General features: G+C 36.6%; 1 protein-coding gene across 4 annotated transcripts in view; it reads right to left on the bottom strand.

The window, feature by feature from the left end:
• The window catches only part of LOC141449460 (uncharacterized), a 290,112-nt gene that overhangs the window by 250,577 nt on the left and 18,662 nt on the right, over window positions 1-20,873 (bottom strand). For all 4 annotated transcript variants that reach the window (XM_074118937.1, XM_074118936.1, XM_074118939.1 and 1 more), the window contains exon 5: window positions 12,036-12,176. In XM_074118937.1, coding sequence (XP_073975038.1) covers window positions 12,036-12,176 — 141 coding nt within the window. The remainder of the gene's footprint in view (window positions 1-12,035; window positions 12,177-20,873) is intronic.

Genomic DNA, 20,873 nt, shown 5'->3' with positions numbered 1-20,873 from the left:
TAAGTGTAGTAGTTTCGTGAAACATTGACTTTGTAGTAAAATTCTAAAAATCGAATTGAAGGAAGGTCCACTGGATGTTTCGTCGTACCCTTTTTTGTAACTTCAGGATAAAAGCACCAATTTTAATGAGCCTTGAACGCTTGGCGAATGCAAGTGTTGGAGGGGTCGAAAGGCCGCGCATGTCACCATTATCATAAAGATAGATTGCTACATTGTGGTGTGATGATCAAACCAAAAAGGCTGCCGCAGTTGTTTTCAAGCATTTCTATGACCTTTATTGTTCCAAACCCTTTGCCACAATAATAATTATGTTGATGTACACAAGCGTGTACCATACTTCCCACGGCAGTACATCTGTGGGGTGAGGGGGGAATGCACACTAATTGGATACGTTGCCTACTTGACAGCGTATAAAATACTTCAAGTGTACAATGTTGGTAATGGTTGTGAATTCATGCGCGGTAACAAAGATGTTTAACTGATAACAGTGGTTACATCTATTGATTGATTTATGATAATTTTGTTTGAAGGATTTTCAGGAAAATTGTTTTCCTTTAAAGGAGAGGTAGCCATCTTGATGTGGTGACTCGGCAATTGAACTCGCAAATTTGAAATGCCATTTTAACACTAAACCTACCACGACCGGTCAATTGACCGTTTTTTAAATTTGGTTTAAATTTTTCAATTACAGCGTTTTCGTACCGCCATTAAACTTTTCCTAAAAGATAAATACAATTGTTTTTTAATATTCACTTCTTTTCCTAATATTTGATTTTTGAGAAAAATTTGTAGTCCGTCTAAACTTCAGCGACCGGTCCTTTGACCGGCTGAATATTTTCATTTTATTTACTTATTTTATTATTTTATTTTATTTAATTATTTTTTTGTAACAGAATTCTCTCGAAAACTCAATTTGATAATGCATTTATCAGATTATTGTTTGCACGTGGTGTATATGACGCCCAAAATGTAAGATACTGCCCTTTTCTATGGAACAAAAAATAGGGACGAGCATTCTTCTCAAACACTGTATAGAAGGAAATTATGAGGTTTATTTGAGTGGATCAAAGAAATAATCGTTTACAAATCGATAAATTTGCTTTGATTTCTAAATTTTGGAACAAATTCGTAGAGAACAGTCAAAACTGTTCTAACCAAGAGCATACTCGTATATCTCTTCCAAGGACATATGTTCCCAACAAAGTCTAGATGCAGATTTACTCAGTACACGCCAAATAAACCGGAGAAATTTGGTATCAAATCTTGGCTAGCTTTCGATACAATAAAAGGCTTTCCATTTTTGGGAAAACTTGAAAGCAGAGAACCTATAGTTCCGCTTGGGGAGTTGGTAGCTCTGAAATTAGCAGAAATGTATACAGCTCATGGAAGAAATATAACCGTGGAAAATCTAGGAGTTGGCCTCAACCAATAGTTTTCAATATCCTAGACTTAGCAGGGATAAATGCATGAATTTTGTATAAAAAACTACCGGAAGTGAAATTTTAAGGTAAAATTTGTGTTACCATTGAAAAAGCATGACAAATATTAGTACACGAACAAATGGTCGGAAAATAGCCAAATAAGACTAAAAAATGCTGCCTAACATGTAAAAAATACGTATGCGTGAAATTTGCAATTGAGAAGCCTATAATTATAAAAAATGATGCAAAAAAGAGTAAAATCTACGAGATTTATTTTTAAACAAAAGAAACTACGCTTTTTCATTGTTAAATAATTATTACCTTCATTCTAAAATAAGAAATTTAAGTGATTTTAAGTTTAAAGGTCGCGGTAGGAATAGTTATGCATAAAGGTCGATAGGTTTAATGTTAAAAGTCGACTACCATCCTTCTCTTAAAGAAATAACAAATTCTCTAGATACTGATCTTCTTAATTATACTCAGCGCTCAAGTATTCCGCCGTGCAGCGTCACTAAAACTGTACAAACAGCAATAAAGCGACCAAAAGAAAAATCTGTAAAGAAATTAGTCATCAGTGTTTTAAACTGGACCATTGTACAGCATGTGCCCATGTTGTAGCTGAAATCATAAATATTCTTCTACGCAAGCAGTGCTTAAATAAACAATTTTTTTTTTAAACTACAGACAAACGAGGAAATATCTGAGGAATGGTCAGTATAAAAATTTACAAGCTGAGCATCACCAAGCAATTCAAATAAGTTAACAAAAGACCGTCTGTTTTCGTCACTCGGTATCACTAATTTAAATCTGTACTCAAGTACGTTCCACTTTTTTTCCCACTTTTTGTTAGGCAGCTAGAGCCCACTTCTCGAAAAATTCACTGCCAGCGAGTACAACATAGTAAAGTGTCAGAAAGGGCGATTTAGGATTGATGCTGGCCAGGCAGTGAGAGATGGGAGATATGTATCCACGAGATCCACTGGGATGATACATTTAGGATGAGTGCTGAGTGAGGCTGTAGCCAATGAAAAAACACCACCCTTTTATGCAACGCGCTGGAGTGAGTGGAAACAAGCGAGCCCGAGCCCACAGGGGGTGAGCAACTTGTATAATTGAAGTATAACGTGTTGCCGCCAGGCCGCTTTAAATGCGATCCCGCCACTCTATCAATACTCTGGCGGGCGAGCAGCATTTGACACTTTTATCGCCTTCATTCTTCAATATTAAAGTGCACAAAATCGATGTTTTTTTAAATAAAAAATGATCATTTAATTATAAGGCTGAGATATAATTCACAGTTTTAGAATATTTCTAACTTAGTTGATTAACTAAAGCGCAAGGTATAGCCTAAGGCAAGAACGGGCCACGCTTGGCACGCTTGGCAATGTGGCACGCCGCTGACCGTTTTTTGCCGGGCGGACACGCCATATTTTTTCCCCAATATTTGGGGGGCACCTTTCAAGCGGTGCGACAGAGATTGAGCGTGTGTATGTGCAAGAATACCTACTTCTGGAAAAATAAAATCGATTTCTCATCTTGCTCATAAACTTATAAGCTCAAGATTTAGATACGTACTAATCCGAAAGAGTTACATCAATAATCCCATAAAAAAAAAAAAAAAATGGCATAACCGACTTGCCGATAGCTTCAAAATTAAAATCTAATCAATATAAAATGAACTGATAATCACTTCGGTGCAAACAATACTACATTAAGTAAAAGAAATGGCATAATTCATTATCAGGCAGTGACAAACTGAATGAACCAAATTTTTTAAAAATATTTTCATGGATAAGATGGATCGTTTTGAAATGCAAATGAGTCTGGTAGATAGTAGAGTGGCAGGTCCAAAATGGTGGTCCTAGACAATGTTTGGCGAAGACAGGGCGGTTTCAAGTAGGATCAACAGCAGCTAATCAAGTACTCCCGAAGGTTGGCAGGAGTGGAATCATCATTAACTGGAAGACTTTCATTTCACATGATGAGTCAACATAACCTTCCTTTTAACTACTTCTTCAGTAAGGATGAAAGATAAGGGACGGAGGACATTTTCAGCAGGACGTTAAAGTGCCCTCATATAGTTACAGGTATCTGTCATCTAAATGCATTTTTGAGAGGGCGAAAACAGATAAAGTAAAATACATTCTGAATTTCTCCAATTTTTCGCTAAAAATATTGTAACAAATGGTTACATAAATGTTCAAAAACAGAACAATAACCAAAAAAAATCCTATCTTTATACTAATACGATTAGTATAAATGGATTTTTGAATAAAGCTGGTAACATAAACGAAAGCATAAAATGTTTGCAATATTCACTTTAGCGTATAGAATTAAATAAAACAACACTGTTCAGCTATGGAGAGTGACCCACGTCATCAGTGTGTGAAAAAAGTGGCCGAAAATCGTAATGTAGTATCTACATAATTTAATGAGGGTTAAAAAAGATAAAACATTCAATATTTAATTAATGTATTCATTAAAACATTACTGAAAAATTAAAATGTCCACAACGAATCCTTTTAAAGTAGAGTGAAAAACAAAAATAAATACAACCGACCATTAAAAGCTTTACGGCCCAAACTGTATCAGAGAATAAATTAAAAAAGGAGAGTGAGCAAGAGGTGGGTGGGTGGGTCAGGTAGAATTATATTTGGTGGTGGTGGTTGGAGTGGAAGACGAAGAGAAGGCCCGTCCGCCGTCCCGTCCATAACATGAAACCGCGCGTTCAAAATTATGGCAATCGAGTTTTAGCATGTTTATGAGGCTGGACGAGCTGGCAGGGTTTTTTAGATGGCCAGCGGCCTGATTTGGGTGCCAGATAAAAGTGAAATAAACGTGATATACAGATTTGTCTTTTAAACAGTTCACGAAGAGTTGGCCCAGCTCTGGTATGATGCACATGAGTAATATTAAAGTACCAAGTATGTATTGCTTGCTCTGAATAACCCCGAATGCAGTATAATCGTTATTCAAAAATAATAACCTCACAAAGTTATTCCAAAATAAGCTAATTTCTTGGGGCTATAGAGTCTTTGGACCAATCTTCAAGTACCTCGCCTTAACTTTCGACAACAAACTGATCTTCTTTACTCACGTTCAGGACAAAGACAATTCCTGTAAACTGACGATCAGACTACTCTCCTTCCTTTATTCTCTCGTAAATCGAAGATAACTGAATAGAACCAACTCCTCCACTACCAAGTGGTCATCAGGCCGTTCTTACTCTACGCCTGCTCCGCATGGAGCCTGACCTGTAGCAGTAACATTAAGAAACTCCAGGCGACCCAGAACGAATTCCTCAGGCTACGAACTCTGCTCGACGTACTAAAATCGTCTCTCTCCATGAGATTGCTTCCAAAATCCCCTAGCCCATCTCCTTTTCAGTCTAGACTGTCATCCTAACGTACTCTACCGCGTAATAGCCACATATGTTCCTTCTATTCTATTCCCAATGGACCCAAAAAAATTCAACATGTCGTTCTCTGAAATTCTCCACTAGCTGCAGGTTTTTCTCTAGTTTCCCCTCATCTAATCTTCTTGTTCTCTCCTAAACGTCTTTAAATAATTTAAGGTTACGAAGTTTAAATATTAGAACTCCATTATTTTTTTTTATTTTTTTTTTTTCACTTTATTTTTATATTTACAACTGCAACAATTGTTGCACCAAGTAAATCTGATCTTATTGGTTCAGTTCTCTTGAAAAGTCATGGTTGGAGCAATCACCCACTGGCGAAACTCCTTCACAATGATTTAATCACAACAGATCTCTAGGCCATTTTCGCTTCAGTCGACGAGGAGGATTGTCTGGAAGGTTTAGAGAGGAGAGTTGTTGGACAAGAGGATTAGGATGGAGAGCTAGGAGGCTGTGAAATTTACGGTAGCGAGACTTTATTAGGTCAGTGACGAAAGGGATGTGAAGGTCGGTGTGTATTGTAAGGTTAGAAATGTAGTAAGGAGCATTCAGGATTTTCCGTAGGATTTTTGACTGTAGTGTCTGCAGGCGTTTGGAGTTAGAAGGTTTGGTTGAGCCCCACACTTCAGCTCCGTATGTCCATATGGGTCTTAACAGTGTTTTGTAAATTGTCAGTTTGTGGTTCAAGTCGAGTTTGGATCTGCGGTCAAGTAGTCTAGTAAGTAGCTTGTAGCGTCTGTTCACGTCTTGTCGTTTCAGTCGAGTATGTGGGTTCCAGGTGAGTCTCTTGTCAATGTACAGTCCTAAGTATCGTACTACGTCAGCTGGAGGAATCGTTACACCGTTCAGTAGAACTGGTGGACTTGCAGATTTTCGTAATGTAAAAGTAATGTGCACTGATTTTTGTTCATTAATTTTTATTTTCCATTTTCGGAACCAGGTTTCAAGAAGATTTAAATGGATTTGACTGTTCTGACTGGCTTGTATCGGATCGGAGTGGGAAGAAAGTATGGCAGTATCGTCAGCGAATGTTGAAGCTACTGTATTTTGAGATAGAGGTAAGTCAGCAGTGTATATTAGAAAAAGAAAAGGGCCTAGAACGCTTCCTTGAGGGACTCCAGCTTTTATGGGTATAAAGGATGAGAGGGCCTGCCCTTGACGAACGCGGCAGTAGCGATCGGTTAAATAAGATTTTAAGATCAAGTAGTAGGTGAAAGGAAGATGATTTTTAAGTTTGTGCAGTAAGCCCGAGTGCCAGACTCGATCAAAGGCCTCCATTATTTAAGTATAAAATATATTTTTTAAATAACGTTTAAATCTATCTCTATTTTTTTTTTTTTTTTTTTTTTTAGAACAATTTGGTATAAATGGCTCTTTTTTTGGCACTGCCATTTTATCATACAGCCCACATTTGGGGCTAGCAATTTTTAATACATTGTCTTTAAAAATGCTTGTAACCAACAAGTATTATAAATGCATTTCAGGAAGACATAATCGCAATAATTGTGACCTCATTTTCCTAAATTTGCCTCTTTTGCCGAAGAAGTCAAGGCGACTCCCAGAAATGTGTAAGTACGTAGCTATTGAATCTATTTATTATTGATTGCTATAAGAAAAGTCGTTCATTTTTCTTACTTTATTAAAAATTAAGACTTGTACACTTGAAACTTGCAGGTCATTTATATCACAAAAGCATAGGGCTTAATTTAAACTGGTCATCTAACTGAGTGTCGGCTAATATGGCCTGATCATCAATTAATTTCTTTAATCTTTGGCACTATTCATTAACGTATTACACTAGGTCTTTATCAAAATAATTACAAAGTTGAGGATATCTGAAAGAGATGTTCAATATCTGTTACCAATAATTTTAGAGCAAATCAGGCACCAGTTGCTACTCATTTATGACACACGTTTCTGTAATTATTTTGTATAATACGAGTATTACAAAAATGATGTAAAAACTTATAAAAACTCACTTTGTTAGCAGTAACAATATTATGGTCCATAATAATAGACGGGAACGCACTGGTTACAATCGTGTCTTCAGTCATAATGATTTAATGGAAGCAGATAAACGATTCTACAATCAAAGGAAGTTCGTCACTCAAAACAACGAGGAGATACATACACAGCACAAAACGGACACACAAAATGAGAACATATCTGTGTGTATTGTAAGGACTATAGTGGTCGACTTTCTATGATACATAGTTAAATTAGTTAGCAAAAAAATTACAGCCATAAAGGAGGGTTTGCCCTACATTATAAAGAAAATTTGGGAATTTTATCTTTTATAGAAAAAGAGAAAAAAATTGTCAAAGTTGGGTGTTTTTCAACGTTACGCTTTTTCGTGCACTTTTTGTCGATAACCCTTATACAACTGTCCTACCGGACGATTATACCACTTAGCCGGTGTCTCTTAATACGGGCGACCTAGGAAGCAAGAGTTAACGGATTTTTTGTTTTTACATTATGTTCAATGTTTTTTTACATTTAAATTTTTTAAACTTTAGATCAAATATTAGTTTAAATCTTTGCAATAAATGTTGGCTGCACTGATATATCCAGGAACATCAAGAAAGAAGAAATATAAATGCACTTGCGACGCAAACATCGGATGTTTTTAATTGGATATTTGAAATATTTTTAATTCTTACAAACACCATCCAACTTGGGCAGCCATAGATAAAAGAGATGGAAACGATACAGAAGAATGTACGAAAATGAAATTAAATACTCACGAATAAATAATAGACCTTTATTTTTGGTGTAGAAAAAAGTATGACTATTAACTGATTCGTAATGGCCAAAGAGCTAAGGCCAAAAAATAACAAATATTTCCTATATGTATGTTCAAAAGTAAAGTAAGCGCCTGTTATTTCAGGCGGGCTTAATGTCCAACTACCAAGTGTCGTGGATAGAGCGGAAGCACATAAAGTGGTACCTCGGTTCTCGACCACAATTCGTTCCGGAAGAGCGGTCGAGAACCGAAACAATTTATCCCATAAGAAATAATGTAAACTGTGTAGTTTATTTCGTTTCTAAGCCCCAGAAATAGCTGTTTTACTGATCTAATTTTTATATTTTATGTAAAAACAAGAAATCTAAACAAGAAATAAGATCTAAAAGTGTAAATATAAAAACAACTCGGCTCATCTCGAGTGTTCGAGTTCCAAATGTTTGTTCGGATTTCAGGACCATATTTTCTCGAATTTCTTGGTCGAATACCGATTTGTTCGAAAGTCAAGTCGTTCGGAAACCGAGGTACCACTGTACTTTTACTTTTAACCCAGAAGGAAGGAAGAATATTGCCAATTTCAGTCATTATTTTTTTATTTTTGCTAAGCTTTCGATCTAGGGAGTAGGTCATCTTCAGGGCTTATGCTATTGACAATTGTAATACTTTTTCGGCTCTCTTTTTGTCCTGACTGCTTTTGAACCTTCTGTCCTATCGGCTTATGACAGGACAGAAGACCCACCAATTTTAGCATATCAATATAAACTTGTTATATTGTCAATAGCCCCTGAAGATGACCTAATCCCTAGGTCGAAAGCTCGGCAAAATAATTAAAAATAATTACTGAAATTGGTAATATTCTTTCTTCCTTTTAGATTTATGATGTAGTCACAAAAGCAATGGAGGATACTTTACTATTTCTTCTAACACATAAAAAGTAGTAATGCGCGGTAGCAAGTAAATTTGGGTAGCAATCGACTGCATCAGTTCTCTATTTAAATCAGCATGTTCCAAGAGACTATGGACCTCTATTGTGTCTTATTGAAACTTTAATTTCATACAAGGAAAAAGTTAAATATTTAAAGGAACAGTGTAGGTAATTATATCTAGAAAGTGGCAAGATGCTAGAATGCTGTGAAGGCAGAACATCAGCTATGTAAATGCTGTTTTAGAGTATGATGGATCATGGCCTGCCAGTTATCTGACAATTTAGACCCCCCGCAGCGAGTTGGCGCGGCCGCCGTATTAAGACAACCGGCCGTTACGATTGTCTATTGTTCTCTTGCTCGAGTATCCAGCTCCTTGGGGGGGCCACCGTCTCATGCTCCCTGCTTCCCCACCTATTGTACTAATATCTCCGTCAACTAGCGCCAACCAATAATATAAACAAATCAAATGTGATCAATTATTATCACTGAACTGGAAGGCACGTAACTTCTCGCTACCATCTTTACTAAATGCTTAAAATACTTAATTCGGCTATTTTAAAAATATGTTACGTTGGACCAAAGGTCTGTTGGGTTCTTTGTAACCAAATTATTATTATTTTTTTTAATTTATTTTGTTATTTACAATCTGTTTAATACACTATACAATAAGTAAATAGGGAGATTGAAGTGAGAGGCGTGAAAGGCAGGAGGAAAGAAACTGCCCAGCGGCAGCACTTTCTACAGGGTATTAATTTTAGGCCTTCAGACTGCGAGGAAGTCGCGGGGCCAATGGCGATTCAGTCGGCGAGGAGGATTGTCAGAAATGTCGGAGGAGCACTATGGAATTTTTGATATTTAGTCCTGGCTAATTGGTGAACGAAGGGGATGTTGAGGTCGTTGTGTAGAGTGAGGTTAGTCACGTAAAAAGGAGCGTCAGTTATCTGTCGGAGGAGTTTTGACTGAAATGTTTGTACAGTCCGTATATTTGTAGATTTGGCTGAACCCCACAGCTCTAGTCCGTAAGTCCACATAGGTTTGAGGATAGTACTGTATATTAATCGTTTGAGTTCAATGGGTAATTTGGAGAGTCGTCCAAGTAGTCTGTAAAATAGTTTCGCACGTTTTGTCATTGCTTGTATTTTAAGTCTAGTGTGTGGGTTCCACGTGAGTCGTTTGTCTATGTAGAGCCCAAGGTAGCGCACCAGATCTGTATAAGGAAGAGGTAAATTATTTAAACCTTTAAATAATCTTGCACGAATTATTTGATTAACAAAAATTAACACCTTAACGTGAATAACATAAAATTGCAGTAAGATTTCCTCGCAAAAACTGCTTTGTTCCTCCCCAATACTACCACGGTTCGAAAGAAAGAAATCTGGTGAAAATGTTCATATCGCCTTCTTTTACCGAAAAGTAGTATTTAAATTTTCTTGAAAGTGAGAAACTGTGCTAGAAAGCTGATTGACTTCAATATTATAAATACTGAAGGATGCGTGGCATCTCAGCTTATCCAAAACCTCACCAAAATATTAGCTTCTAAAAAAATTTGAAACTAAAGTGTTAGGCTCATATATTATGTCCAAGTACAAATTAACTTGAAAACTTTCTAGACAATAACAGAAAACTTAAAAAAGCTGTACTTGATAGGAATTCCCACGAAAATGGAGTTTTAACTTATTTACTTTAATAAAAACTGCAACGAAATTCAAGTTAACCTAACCTTCACGATTATATTTATTAATAATTACATGTACGAGGGTCGTTTGAAAAGTCCGTGCAAAGTCAGAGAGATAGCACCACTGGCGCGTATCGAGGTTATGTTTAGTTAGTAGCATCTCTTGGAAGAACACACACCAAGTTTCAGCCAGATCGGTCTATTTCTTTGTGTTTGGCATTCGTTTGAATCGAGGAAGTCGAGTGATTTTCAAAAAATGGACGAAAAAGAATTTCGTGTGTTGATTAAACACTACTTTATGAAAGGCAAAACGCCTCAGGAGACTAAAGAGAAGCTTGATAAACATTATGGTGACTCTGCACCTTCGATTAGAACAGTTTATAAGTGGTTTCAAAATTTTCGGAGTGGCCATATGGGCACAAGTGACGCTGAACGTTCTGGACGCCCTGTTGAGGTTACTACTCCAGAAATCATTGATAAAATCTATGATATGGTGATGGATGACAGAAGAGTGAAGGTGCGTGAGATTGCTAGTGCTGTGGGCATCTCGAATGAACGGGTACATAATATTTTGCATCAACATTTGGACATGACAAAGCTATCCGCAAGATGGATGCCGCGATTGCTCACGCTTGACCAAAAACGAAATCGTGTGAAGTGTTGCAAGGACGGTTTGCAGCTGTTCCAGAAGAATCCGCAGGACTTTAAGCGTCGTTTCGTCACTGTGGATGAAACATGGATACATCACTACACTCCTGAGACCAAAGAACAATCTAACAAGGGGGAATCTGCGCCAAAAAAGGCGAAGACCGTTCCTTCGGCCGGAAAGATTATGGCGACTGTCTTTTGGGATTCGCAAGGAATAATCCTCATCGACTATCTGGAAAAGGGTAAAACTATTACAGGTGCGTATTATTCATCGTTATTGGACCGTTTGAAAACCGAGCTGCAAGAAAAACGCCCACGATTGGACCACAAAAAAGTCCTTTTCCATCAGGACAACGCACCAGCTCACACCTCAGCAGTTGTGGTCGCAAAATTAATGGAAATAGGGTTCCAACTCGTTTCACATCCCCCCTATTCTCCAGACGTGGCTCCCTCGAACTACTATTTGTTCCCCAATATGAAGAAATGGCTGGCGGGAAAAAGATTTTATTCAAACGAGGAGGTGATTGCAGAAACGAATGGCTATTTTTCAGACTTGGACAAATCCTAATATTCGGAAGGGATCAACAAACTAGAGCAGCGTTGGACGAAGTGTATAAGCCTAAAAGGAGACTATGTTGAAAAATAAAAAAGGTTTACCCCAAAAAATTAAGTAGTTTTTATTTTTGCACGGACTTTTCAAACGACCCTCGTACATGTACTAAAATTGGATCGATACAGTTTTAGTATATTTACTACAGACCTCGTACCTAATTTGCATTAGCACAAAAGGCATTAGCCTTTTAGACTAAATACATATTAAAAAAGAAGAAAAACAAATTATTATAATTTTGTATTTTATTATTTGGGAGCTGAATTTTGTTTGCGGCCTTATTAAGTGTATGATTTTCTGTTATTTCTTAGTCAAGATATGGAATTCAATTTGAAAGTAGCAGATTGCTATAGTTCAGGTGAGCTTTGCATTTCAAATATTTGTATTTATTTATTTTATGTTTTTGTTTTACAACAGGAAAAATATTGTGCGTAACTCGCGCCAGAGTTTCTTACTCGAGCTAGTCTTTGGCTCATGTCCCAATATTTCGGACTAGCCACATAATCACCTATTAGAATCTTTCTATTTAGCGACCATATTAACAGCTTCAAAATAATCCAATAGAGGGGCGCCAATACTAAAACTTGCAGCACTAACCTTATCATGCTTCTTCTTGTTACTGTTGCCATTGGCATTGTTTGGAAGAGAGACTTTGTTCAAGGCGCTCTCGGAAGCCATTCTGTCGAACTTCTGGCTCCTCTCTTTCACACTAATCTTACTCACGTTCGCAACATTTTCCTGCAAAACAAAACAAATTTCTCATAATATATCGGAAAGAAAATCTATAATCCTCTTAATAAACATTCATTGCCATCAATCAATGTCCATAGTGTTTAGAAATTAAATCTTAATATTATCAAAATTAAAGCAATTTGTCACAATTAATACTATATATATATATAAAACTATAAATAATTAACTTTTAATCTATATTTAAAGAACGTCAGAGTAGGATTTATGATACTGTGCCAGCTATCACACGATATCTCCTAATATCTCACAGTACTATCCCCTCTGCATCTTGCATTGCACTGACTAAACTATGTCACCATCTAGTGTACTGTATGATCCGGTAGCTGATAATTTAGCTCTAACATACGATAAATTACGATATGTATACTATATGTTCCATTTAACTCGGATAGATTTGAGATTTTTATCATAAATATCTATAAATATTACTAATTCATGAGTAGTAAAAATTGTTTAATTTATATGTGAAGATTAATATAAGATGGATTTCCTTTTAGTCTGAGGTTCTCGACGCAAGAGCATTCTCCACACACTGAAGTCTGTGGACCGATAGTCTCTGCCAACACTGTTATATGGATTAAGAGGGTGTTTACCTTTACTTTCAAAATTAATAAAACCCCTGTTAGAGGATTTAAAGAAGGCTGAGAAATTTCCGGAAAAATACTCATCATTTTCCAGTCCTTGGGCCTAAATTGAAGCAATTTCACGACTCTTTTGGCATAGACAACGATATGAGTTATTTTTCTATTCTTCGTACCATCACAGATTTTCTTTCAGATAGAGTAGTAAAGACGTTTGGTTTTAATAAATCTTACAGCACCATCAAGGCACCTTTTTTGGTTTTGTTGTCACAGCTCTGGCTACTCCTTGGATGTAGATGCGAAGTGGTGATAGATTGAGAACAACCTCTAAGGTCACAGTGGATGTGGTCTTCTTGCTCAGGTAAGCAAGCCTTTGAACGCCGCTGAGAACTTACAACTCCCATGCGAAATCTTCGTCCCCCAAACCATCGCCTCACTTTGATACCACATTAGCCTTTCCCACACCGGTATAAATCCCAAAGATCATCCTGAGGTACACAGCCTTCTGCACCCACCATGGGCAACCTAGCCCTTCGCACTTGGTCGAGAAGCCTCGCACAGATTCCTAAGATTAGTCAAACCGACAGACTAGAGGGAATGTTCTAATTAGCAAATGCCACAGTAGACCCTCTGGACTGCGGCGGCGTCGACTTACTGGCCAACCTTCGTAGAATCCAATCAACCTTAACCCATCGAACACCAGGCTCCTTTTTAAAGTTGTTTTTAAGATTTCTTTCAGGATCTTCTAGCAATTTATTTCCAAAGACATAATCTTAAAAATAATTACGAATATGAAAAAAATAATAATTAAATATTTCTTCAGAAGCACTAAAAACTTGAGTGGAGTTCTGCTAACACCCTTTAGGTCGGAGATCTACAAGCTTACTCCTCCTTCCCGTAAAAGGATCAAAACCTCACTTTTCTGTTCGTCTCGATCTTTTTTGAATAAAATTTAAATGTTATTTTGACGTTAAATTATGAATTTATACATATATACAGGGTGTTCATTTTAAGACGGCTCAAATGCATTTCATGCTTAAACGGGTGTTCTGAGCGAAAAATGGTAGAGGAAAAATTTGTTGCCTGTCACCTCTAGTTTCAGAATATGTGACTTGATTTTAGATTCCTGCCCGCATACGCGGCTGACGCGCGACCAAAAGTGAGGGTTCGCAGTTGACCCCCATTTTATATACACAGTTTTAAAGAGTATAAATAGTTATGAAAGAAACCGGAAACCGCAATTCGATATTTTCAAAATTAAAGGTGCTAGGCCATTTCAAAGTCTGTTATTTTTAATCATATTTCAATTTTTTTAACTTGTTATCAAGCAGCTTTTGCAGCATGAACTGTGTCTTGAAAGGTGCCTCCTCAGACTCGCAAGCCAGGTTAGCCAGGAGGTTATCAACTGCTCTCTGTATCTGAAGAGGCACCTTTGAAGGCACAGTACATGCTTCACAAGTTGAGTAAAGTGCATTATTTGATAAATTAAGGAATAAGTTTGATCGTATACATGAAAGATATTGATCACTTAAATATGTGGCAAGAGGTTTCCAATTTTTTTGGTATTTAAACGCAACTCTCCCAAAATTACCAAATAATTATTAAACCTTCTTGTTTTTAACAGATGTAAAATTATCCATTTTGGGTATGTTTGTTAACATCTAAAGCTCTTAACATTTGATTTTTCTTAGAAGAATCACTCGGAAAACGACTTCCCGATATTAAGAAAAATACTAGCTTTACTGCCTTGGCAATATTTTTAGTAGAAAGCCTATCGCGTGATCTTCTTTCTCTTTGATAACAAGTTAAAAAAATTGAAATATGATTAAAAATACCAGATTTTGAAATGGCCTAGCACCTTTAATTTTGAAAATATCGAATTGCGGTTTCCGGTTTCTTTCATAACTATTTATACTCTTTATAACTGTGTATATGAAAATGGGGGTCAACTGCGAACCCTCACTTTTGGTCGCGCGTCAGCCGCGTATGCGGGCAGGAATCTAAAATCAAGTCACATATTCTGAAACTAGAGGTGACGGACAACAAATTTTTCCTCTACCATTTTTCGCTCAGAACAACCGTTTAAGCATGAAATGCATTTGAGCCGTCTTAAAATGAACACCCTGTATATATGTAACCCAAGCCTGGGCGCAATTCCTAGCCAAGTTTAAGCCCGTAATATAACTGTATTTCTATAATTGGTAGCCATCGTTGGACTGAACCACTTCTTTAATTAAAAACCTATCTTAGCAAATCATTAATTAATAAACGTTCATATCCAATAAAGAAGTTAAGTTTCTATAAATTAAATATTGAATTTGCCATATTTATACTGACTAATTACATTTAATAGTAAAAAACGAGACACTAGAACTAAGTGCAGGTGCCGCAAAAGGAAAGGCCTGCATGCTCAGAGACATGCATAGATGCATAAGCATACAAACATATGAAAGGTTCGTCAAGCAGAAGGGATTCAATATTCTATGAGTTAGAATAAATATTAGAATAAAAATCTAAATTAGAGAAAAAGAAGAAACTGAAGAAATTTTCGATGGAGCAAGCTAATTAGAACAATTTTATTTTATTTTTTTACACTGCTACAACGTATAATTAAATTGTGTATTTGTCTATGATAGTAACGTTAGTTTCTATGAAATTATCGAATATTGTTTAAGAGTGGGGTGCCGAAGAGTACGCCGTCGGTGGATGGGATTTTTTTGTCTTAATACTTCTATTTGTAGGGTCTCATAGAGTATCTAGAGTTAAATACTCGTAGACAATTAGGAAATTAATAATAGGTCTCCCACGCGGAGATTCGGTTCGAATCCTGCTGCAAGCCCATAATTTTCCTCTTCTTAGCAGTTCTTTAAAGATCACTGGCCAGTGATGGATAGAGTTTGTCAGTACCGAGAAAACACTGTCCGGAGACCGGCAGTTCACTGGAAAAAAGCTCTGTGTGCCAATAATCACAGATATTGACGCATCTTAAATCATAAAAAAAAAAAAATAATAATAATAATAATAGACCAAATTTCGTGGATATTTGAAGAATTTTCGCAAGAGTAAAAGGAGATAATAAGTAGCTTGCTGGTTGGTGAAATGTTGAAGAGAGAACAGTTTAAGTTCCGAGTTCCGATTATTTCACTATTTAGAAGCGAAATTACACGTAGTTGGTAGTTTCTAATGTTGACTGGCAACGGTCTTTCTGATGTTCTTTATTTCACTTTGGAAAAACATTTGTCCAATATTAGACTGTTAAATGGATTTGCAAGTGATCGGATAGTCAGGCAGTGTTTTCTTTCTCGCTTAAAATTTATGGCGCCTGCATCGCCCGGCAACCTTTGCACCTACGTCAGCGCGCTGCAGGATCTAGGCTAATCTAACGCGCAAAGGTTGGCCTTCAACTAAATACTTTCTTCATGACGAATGAACAACAAAAGATAGAAATTCACCTTTTTATAAGAGATATCCCAAATAACTAAAAGTTCAATGCAAGATAAAACGATTTTGACCTTTTTTTATTATTATTATTATTATTATTATTCACTTAGCTATATAACCGTAACAAAGGCTTAAATTTAAAAATGTCACTAGTTGAAAGGTAGAAGTTGACACAAAAAAGCTTTTCATATTGTAAAAGCGAATACTTCACCAGGTTACTGTGCATACAGGAGAAATCCTTTATTAAACCAGAGTGGAATTCTATAATTCAATTTGGAGGTTTAGCAAGGCTATACTTTAACTTCCCCCATCAAAACAGATCAAAACTTTCCGCAGTCAATCACCGTAAATTTCGAAGTACTCTTCATATAGAAAATAAAAAAAAAAGTGTACAGATACTGTTTTTCCAAAGCTGCCAAATACTACTTTTAAAAGCTTCATATAGAATTACTTCATCTCTACATGAAAGCTCGCTTAGAATTTGCTCTAGTTCAGAATATGGGTGTAGTAAATACATTGATACTCAGTATCTACTGTGTTAGAAATCAGTAATCCTCTCCACCTTTTCTCACAGCAAGTTAGGGGAAGGACTGAGATCCCACTAACTATCCTGTTTGGCTGAACAGTCGCCTCATCAAAGATCTGCTGACACTACGCACGTGATTTTCTCTAACTGTAATGCCGAAACTTCTAGCTTACAACTAAGGGAAGGCTCAGCGGTTAGCCAATACTGAATTACAACGCGGAGATCAAGGGTTCGAAACCAGCTGCAGGCTTTTAGATTTTCTTTTTCTACAGATTTTTTTTCTTAAAGCTCACTAGCCGGTGATCGGCAGTGTTAATTGTAACGAGAGAACACTGTACGGTGGCCGGTAGTTTACTTGGAAAAGTTCTATGAGCCAAAGTTCTATGATCTCAGATGTTGGCGCGCCTTAAAAGAAATAAAATACACAATAAACTCTTACATTATACAGTTTGCTGTAAATTACAATAAATGTTACTTTGTGACTATAATGAGGAATCTGTTCCAAAGATTAACTGAAATGGAATTGGAACTAATACAAGTTACAGATTAACCCGCAATCGTGCATTAAACATAAATACAAAATTTAGTGCAAAATTTAAATGCCATTTAAGAGAAAATTTCAAAAAAAGATGCAAAATTCACTAAGTGGTATTCTCACTGAGTGAGCGGTATACTCACTGAGTAAGTGGTATACTCACTGAGTAAGTGGTGTACTCACAGTACGTGGAAAATCCTTCAAGCAGAGACCGGGAATTTGGAATATTACTTACATATAAAACAAAGTAAAATGGTGCCTATTGTTTTTCAGACTAGCTTTAACTACTAAATTAGGTGTCGTGGACTAAGATGGGTACAGACTAAATAAAATCCATGAACTTGACCGGAAATTTAACATCGTAGCTTAGTTTTAGCGAGGCCCTTACATTCCACACTAAATTTTATTCGAGTGTGAGGCAGTACATTACAGTGAAATGTTACTTTAGGGCAAAGCATCCCACACTTCGTTCTTTAAAATCCTCTGCATGAATTTTTCTGTGGAAGAAAGTATAAACTAAAAGATGCAGATCTACACAAAAGCAGTTCATGGAATGCCATGGAAGGAATCAACATAAAGCATATCATAGAAGCTGTTTTCATTAGAAACAACAAAATAACCGGACAATTTAATCAGATATTACTTAAAAATGGGTTGATATATAATGAAATATATAGGAAAGCTCCAACTCTGGAGCTAGTGCCAAATTTGGTCTTGTTGCAATTTTTCGATATTGAGATATGCTCATTCTACAGGGAGCCAAACACATTCGGATCAATTGGTAAAAACGCCTTTTTTTGGACTCGAAGTTTCCTTAAAAAGGACACTGACGGTGAAAACTAAGTTAAGGAAATTTGCAATAATAATAGTAATAATAATTTATTACGGCGCTAATGACCAAAGCTGTCATTGCGCCGGAAAAAAATAAAAATAGAAAATAAACAAATAATAATAATAATAATTTATAATCATTAAAGCTGTTCGGTAGGATAGTTGATCGTCAAAAAGTGCACGAAAAAGCTTAACGATGAAAAACACCCGACTTTGACAATTTTTATCTATTTATCTATACAATTTTTCCATATATGAATGCAGTGATTAACTATAATCGGTTTCTTTCTCTTTCTTCTAAAACGTTAATTAAAACATGTGTCCTGAGAACGATTATCATCGCCTATTTGTTCAGTAAGACAAAAACTCTGGTGCCAATGAACGATGCATCTTACCTAGTTAGAAGTAAGACAGTATCAAACTAAAAGAACACCAAATAAATACACGTGATTATGTTTTAAAAAGGCCATTGCCTTAAACTAATGTTAATTAGACAACCAATGACTAATTAAAATACAAAAAATAAATAAACAACCTGCACAGAAGTTGTGAGAGAATATGGAAGCTGGTGCACTCACTAGTGTAATGAGACCAATCAATCCAACACTATGGTAGTTCACTATGAACTCGTGAATCAATGCAAACACTATGGCAGTTCACTCTGAATTCTCAATCAATCTACTGAGCAATCAATGAATATATAACAACCTTCATGACACGACACATGTTCAACCTTTTTCCCAATAGCTAGTCATAAAAGGTTATGTAATCGACGTGATAACAAATTTTATGACCTACTTTTGCTTACAATCATTACCATATATAAATGCAATGATTAGACTATAATCGGGTTTTCCCTCTTTGTTCAGTACAACATTAAATCTGGTGTGGACACTTATAAGACTACCTCTTACTAGCGGAAGTTCTAACTTACGACTTTTCTCCAAGCTCCGGACATATTTAATTCTTATAACTTGAAAAGGAATCTATTAAGTCTATTTGGAATCTACTGATTAGGATTACCAAAAGAGCAAAAGTTATCAGTTATTTTTGAGTAATTATTACTGAGCAAAAACGTTCAAGATGAACAAATAAAGTTAAAACAATGAAATATACAGAAAATCTTAAAATAAACATCACACTATAAAACATGAATGAACAAGAGAATATTACGGACATAAAGTACACCTGACGTGACAGTTACAATATTTAAATGTTATAATGCTTTCTTATGTATCATTTGCATAACACTGCATTACATATATAATGAGAATGAAGTTATTAAAACGTAAAGTGAATCTAAATAGTGAAATAAACTGAGTTTACATTTTTAAGTACACTTAAAATAGAGTTGTAAACATTATTTTGAGATGGTCTTGTTTTTATTAGCTTAAATCACCAGTACTAACTTCTGCAGATTTTCAATTTGAAGGAATCGATCTGGGTGTGCAAGAACACATCTATTTATTCCTAAAATCCCCATAGGGGGAAGTGGATTAGCCACTTCTTCAGGGTACTTGGCATCCCTGCGGGTATCCCAGCCTAACAACATGAACATGAGCAACATATACTGTTACACTCCAATACATTTACACAGTGCACACAGGGCATAGTCATCTGTACAAGGTGGGGGCTTATTAGCTCGGAACCATTGTGCAGATTGTGTCAGTATGAGGAGGAAACGGCCTCTCACTGGCTGTTCGATTGCGTTGCAATCGAGTAATTGCGCTATGAAACCTTTGCATCTTTGAGACCAAAGGAGATAGAAGGGCAAAAAGAACTAGTAGGGAAAGTCCTCCACCTCTTTAGTAGGGTAAGTTACATCAACTACGTAGATCCAAAGGGGATGGCACAATAAGTCACTTTTGGCAGCGGTACCGTGGGGCATAGGTCCCACTCCGATAGTCTAACCTAATCTATTCCTAAATTGCTGCTATTACTCCAAGATGGCCTGGAATGATCTAAATAAGATAATAGGGCGGCCCTTAAGGCCTACGCCACTGCAACCCCTTTGGATCTATTGTGGCTCCCCTCACTTTAAAGCTCACCCTCCAGACCTGTCCTTTTAATCAGACTCTTAATGCTGGAGAGCGACTCCTGGGTAAAGCTCACAGGCTTTGGTTTTCCCTCCCTGAGAAGTAACCTCCTTAGCCACACGAGCACCTCACACTGACACAACACGTGTAGTGCCGTTTCCTCCTCTTCCTGACAGAACCTACAAAGACTATCATCAGCCTATGTGTTTTCTGAGCCTGCACTGGCCGGTTAATAGGCCTACAATTATCCTTATAGCCCCACGGCCTTGACGGATTAATTCTGCAGTCAGCATGGAATGATCTAATTGGGCACGGTAATAAGACAAAATTAAGGTTGGAGAAATGGCACATTTTAAGATGTACATTGACTTGGTAAAGCTTCTGTGCCAGAAAAGTAATGTAACTGCCTATTTTTTTCAGGCGGGCTTTATTTCCAACTACCAATTAGGTGTCGTGGACGGAGGCGACTAGCAAACATACTTTACTGTAAACTTCTTTTATTAACCATTAAATAAAATCCAAGACCTACGACCGGGAATCGAACCCAGTACCACAATACTTATTAGCTTAACAGGTCTCGCCTTTAACCGCTCGGATTCTGGCCTATCTTCTGTGCCAGTAAAAATATATCAAAAGAAAATTACCGGTTATCTTAAGAAGTGTATACCAATAACCAAGAAAATATAGTCAAACCGGAATCAAAACATTGTCTAACTCGCATGCGCAGGAAAG

This window comes from Rhodnius prolixus, unplaced genomic scaffold (genome assembly GCF_049639745.1).
Source record: "Rhodnius prolixus isolate KJV_2025 unplaced genomic scaffold, Rpr scaffold_2, whole genome shotgun sequence".
Classification (NCBI taxonomy): domain Eukaryota; kingdom Metazoa; phylum Arthropoda; class Insecta; order Hemiptera; family Reduviidae; genus Rhodnius; species Rhodnius prolixus.
Note: the sequence above shows the minus strand (reverse complement) of the source record. Positions and strands in the feature narration are given on the sequence as shown.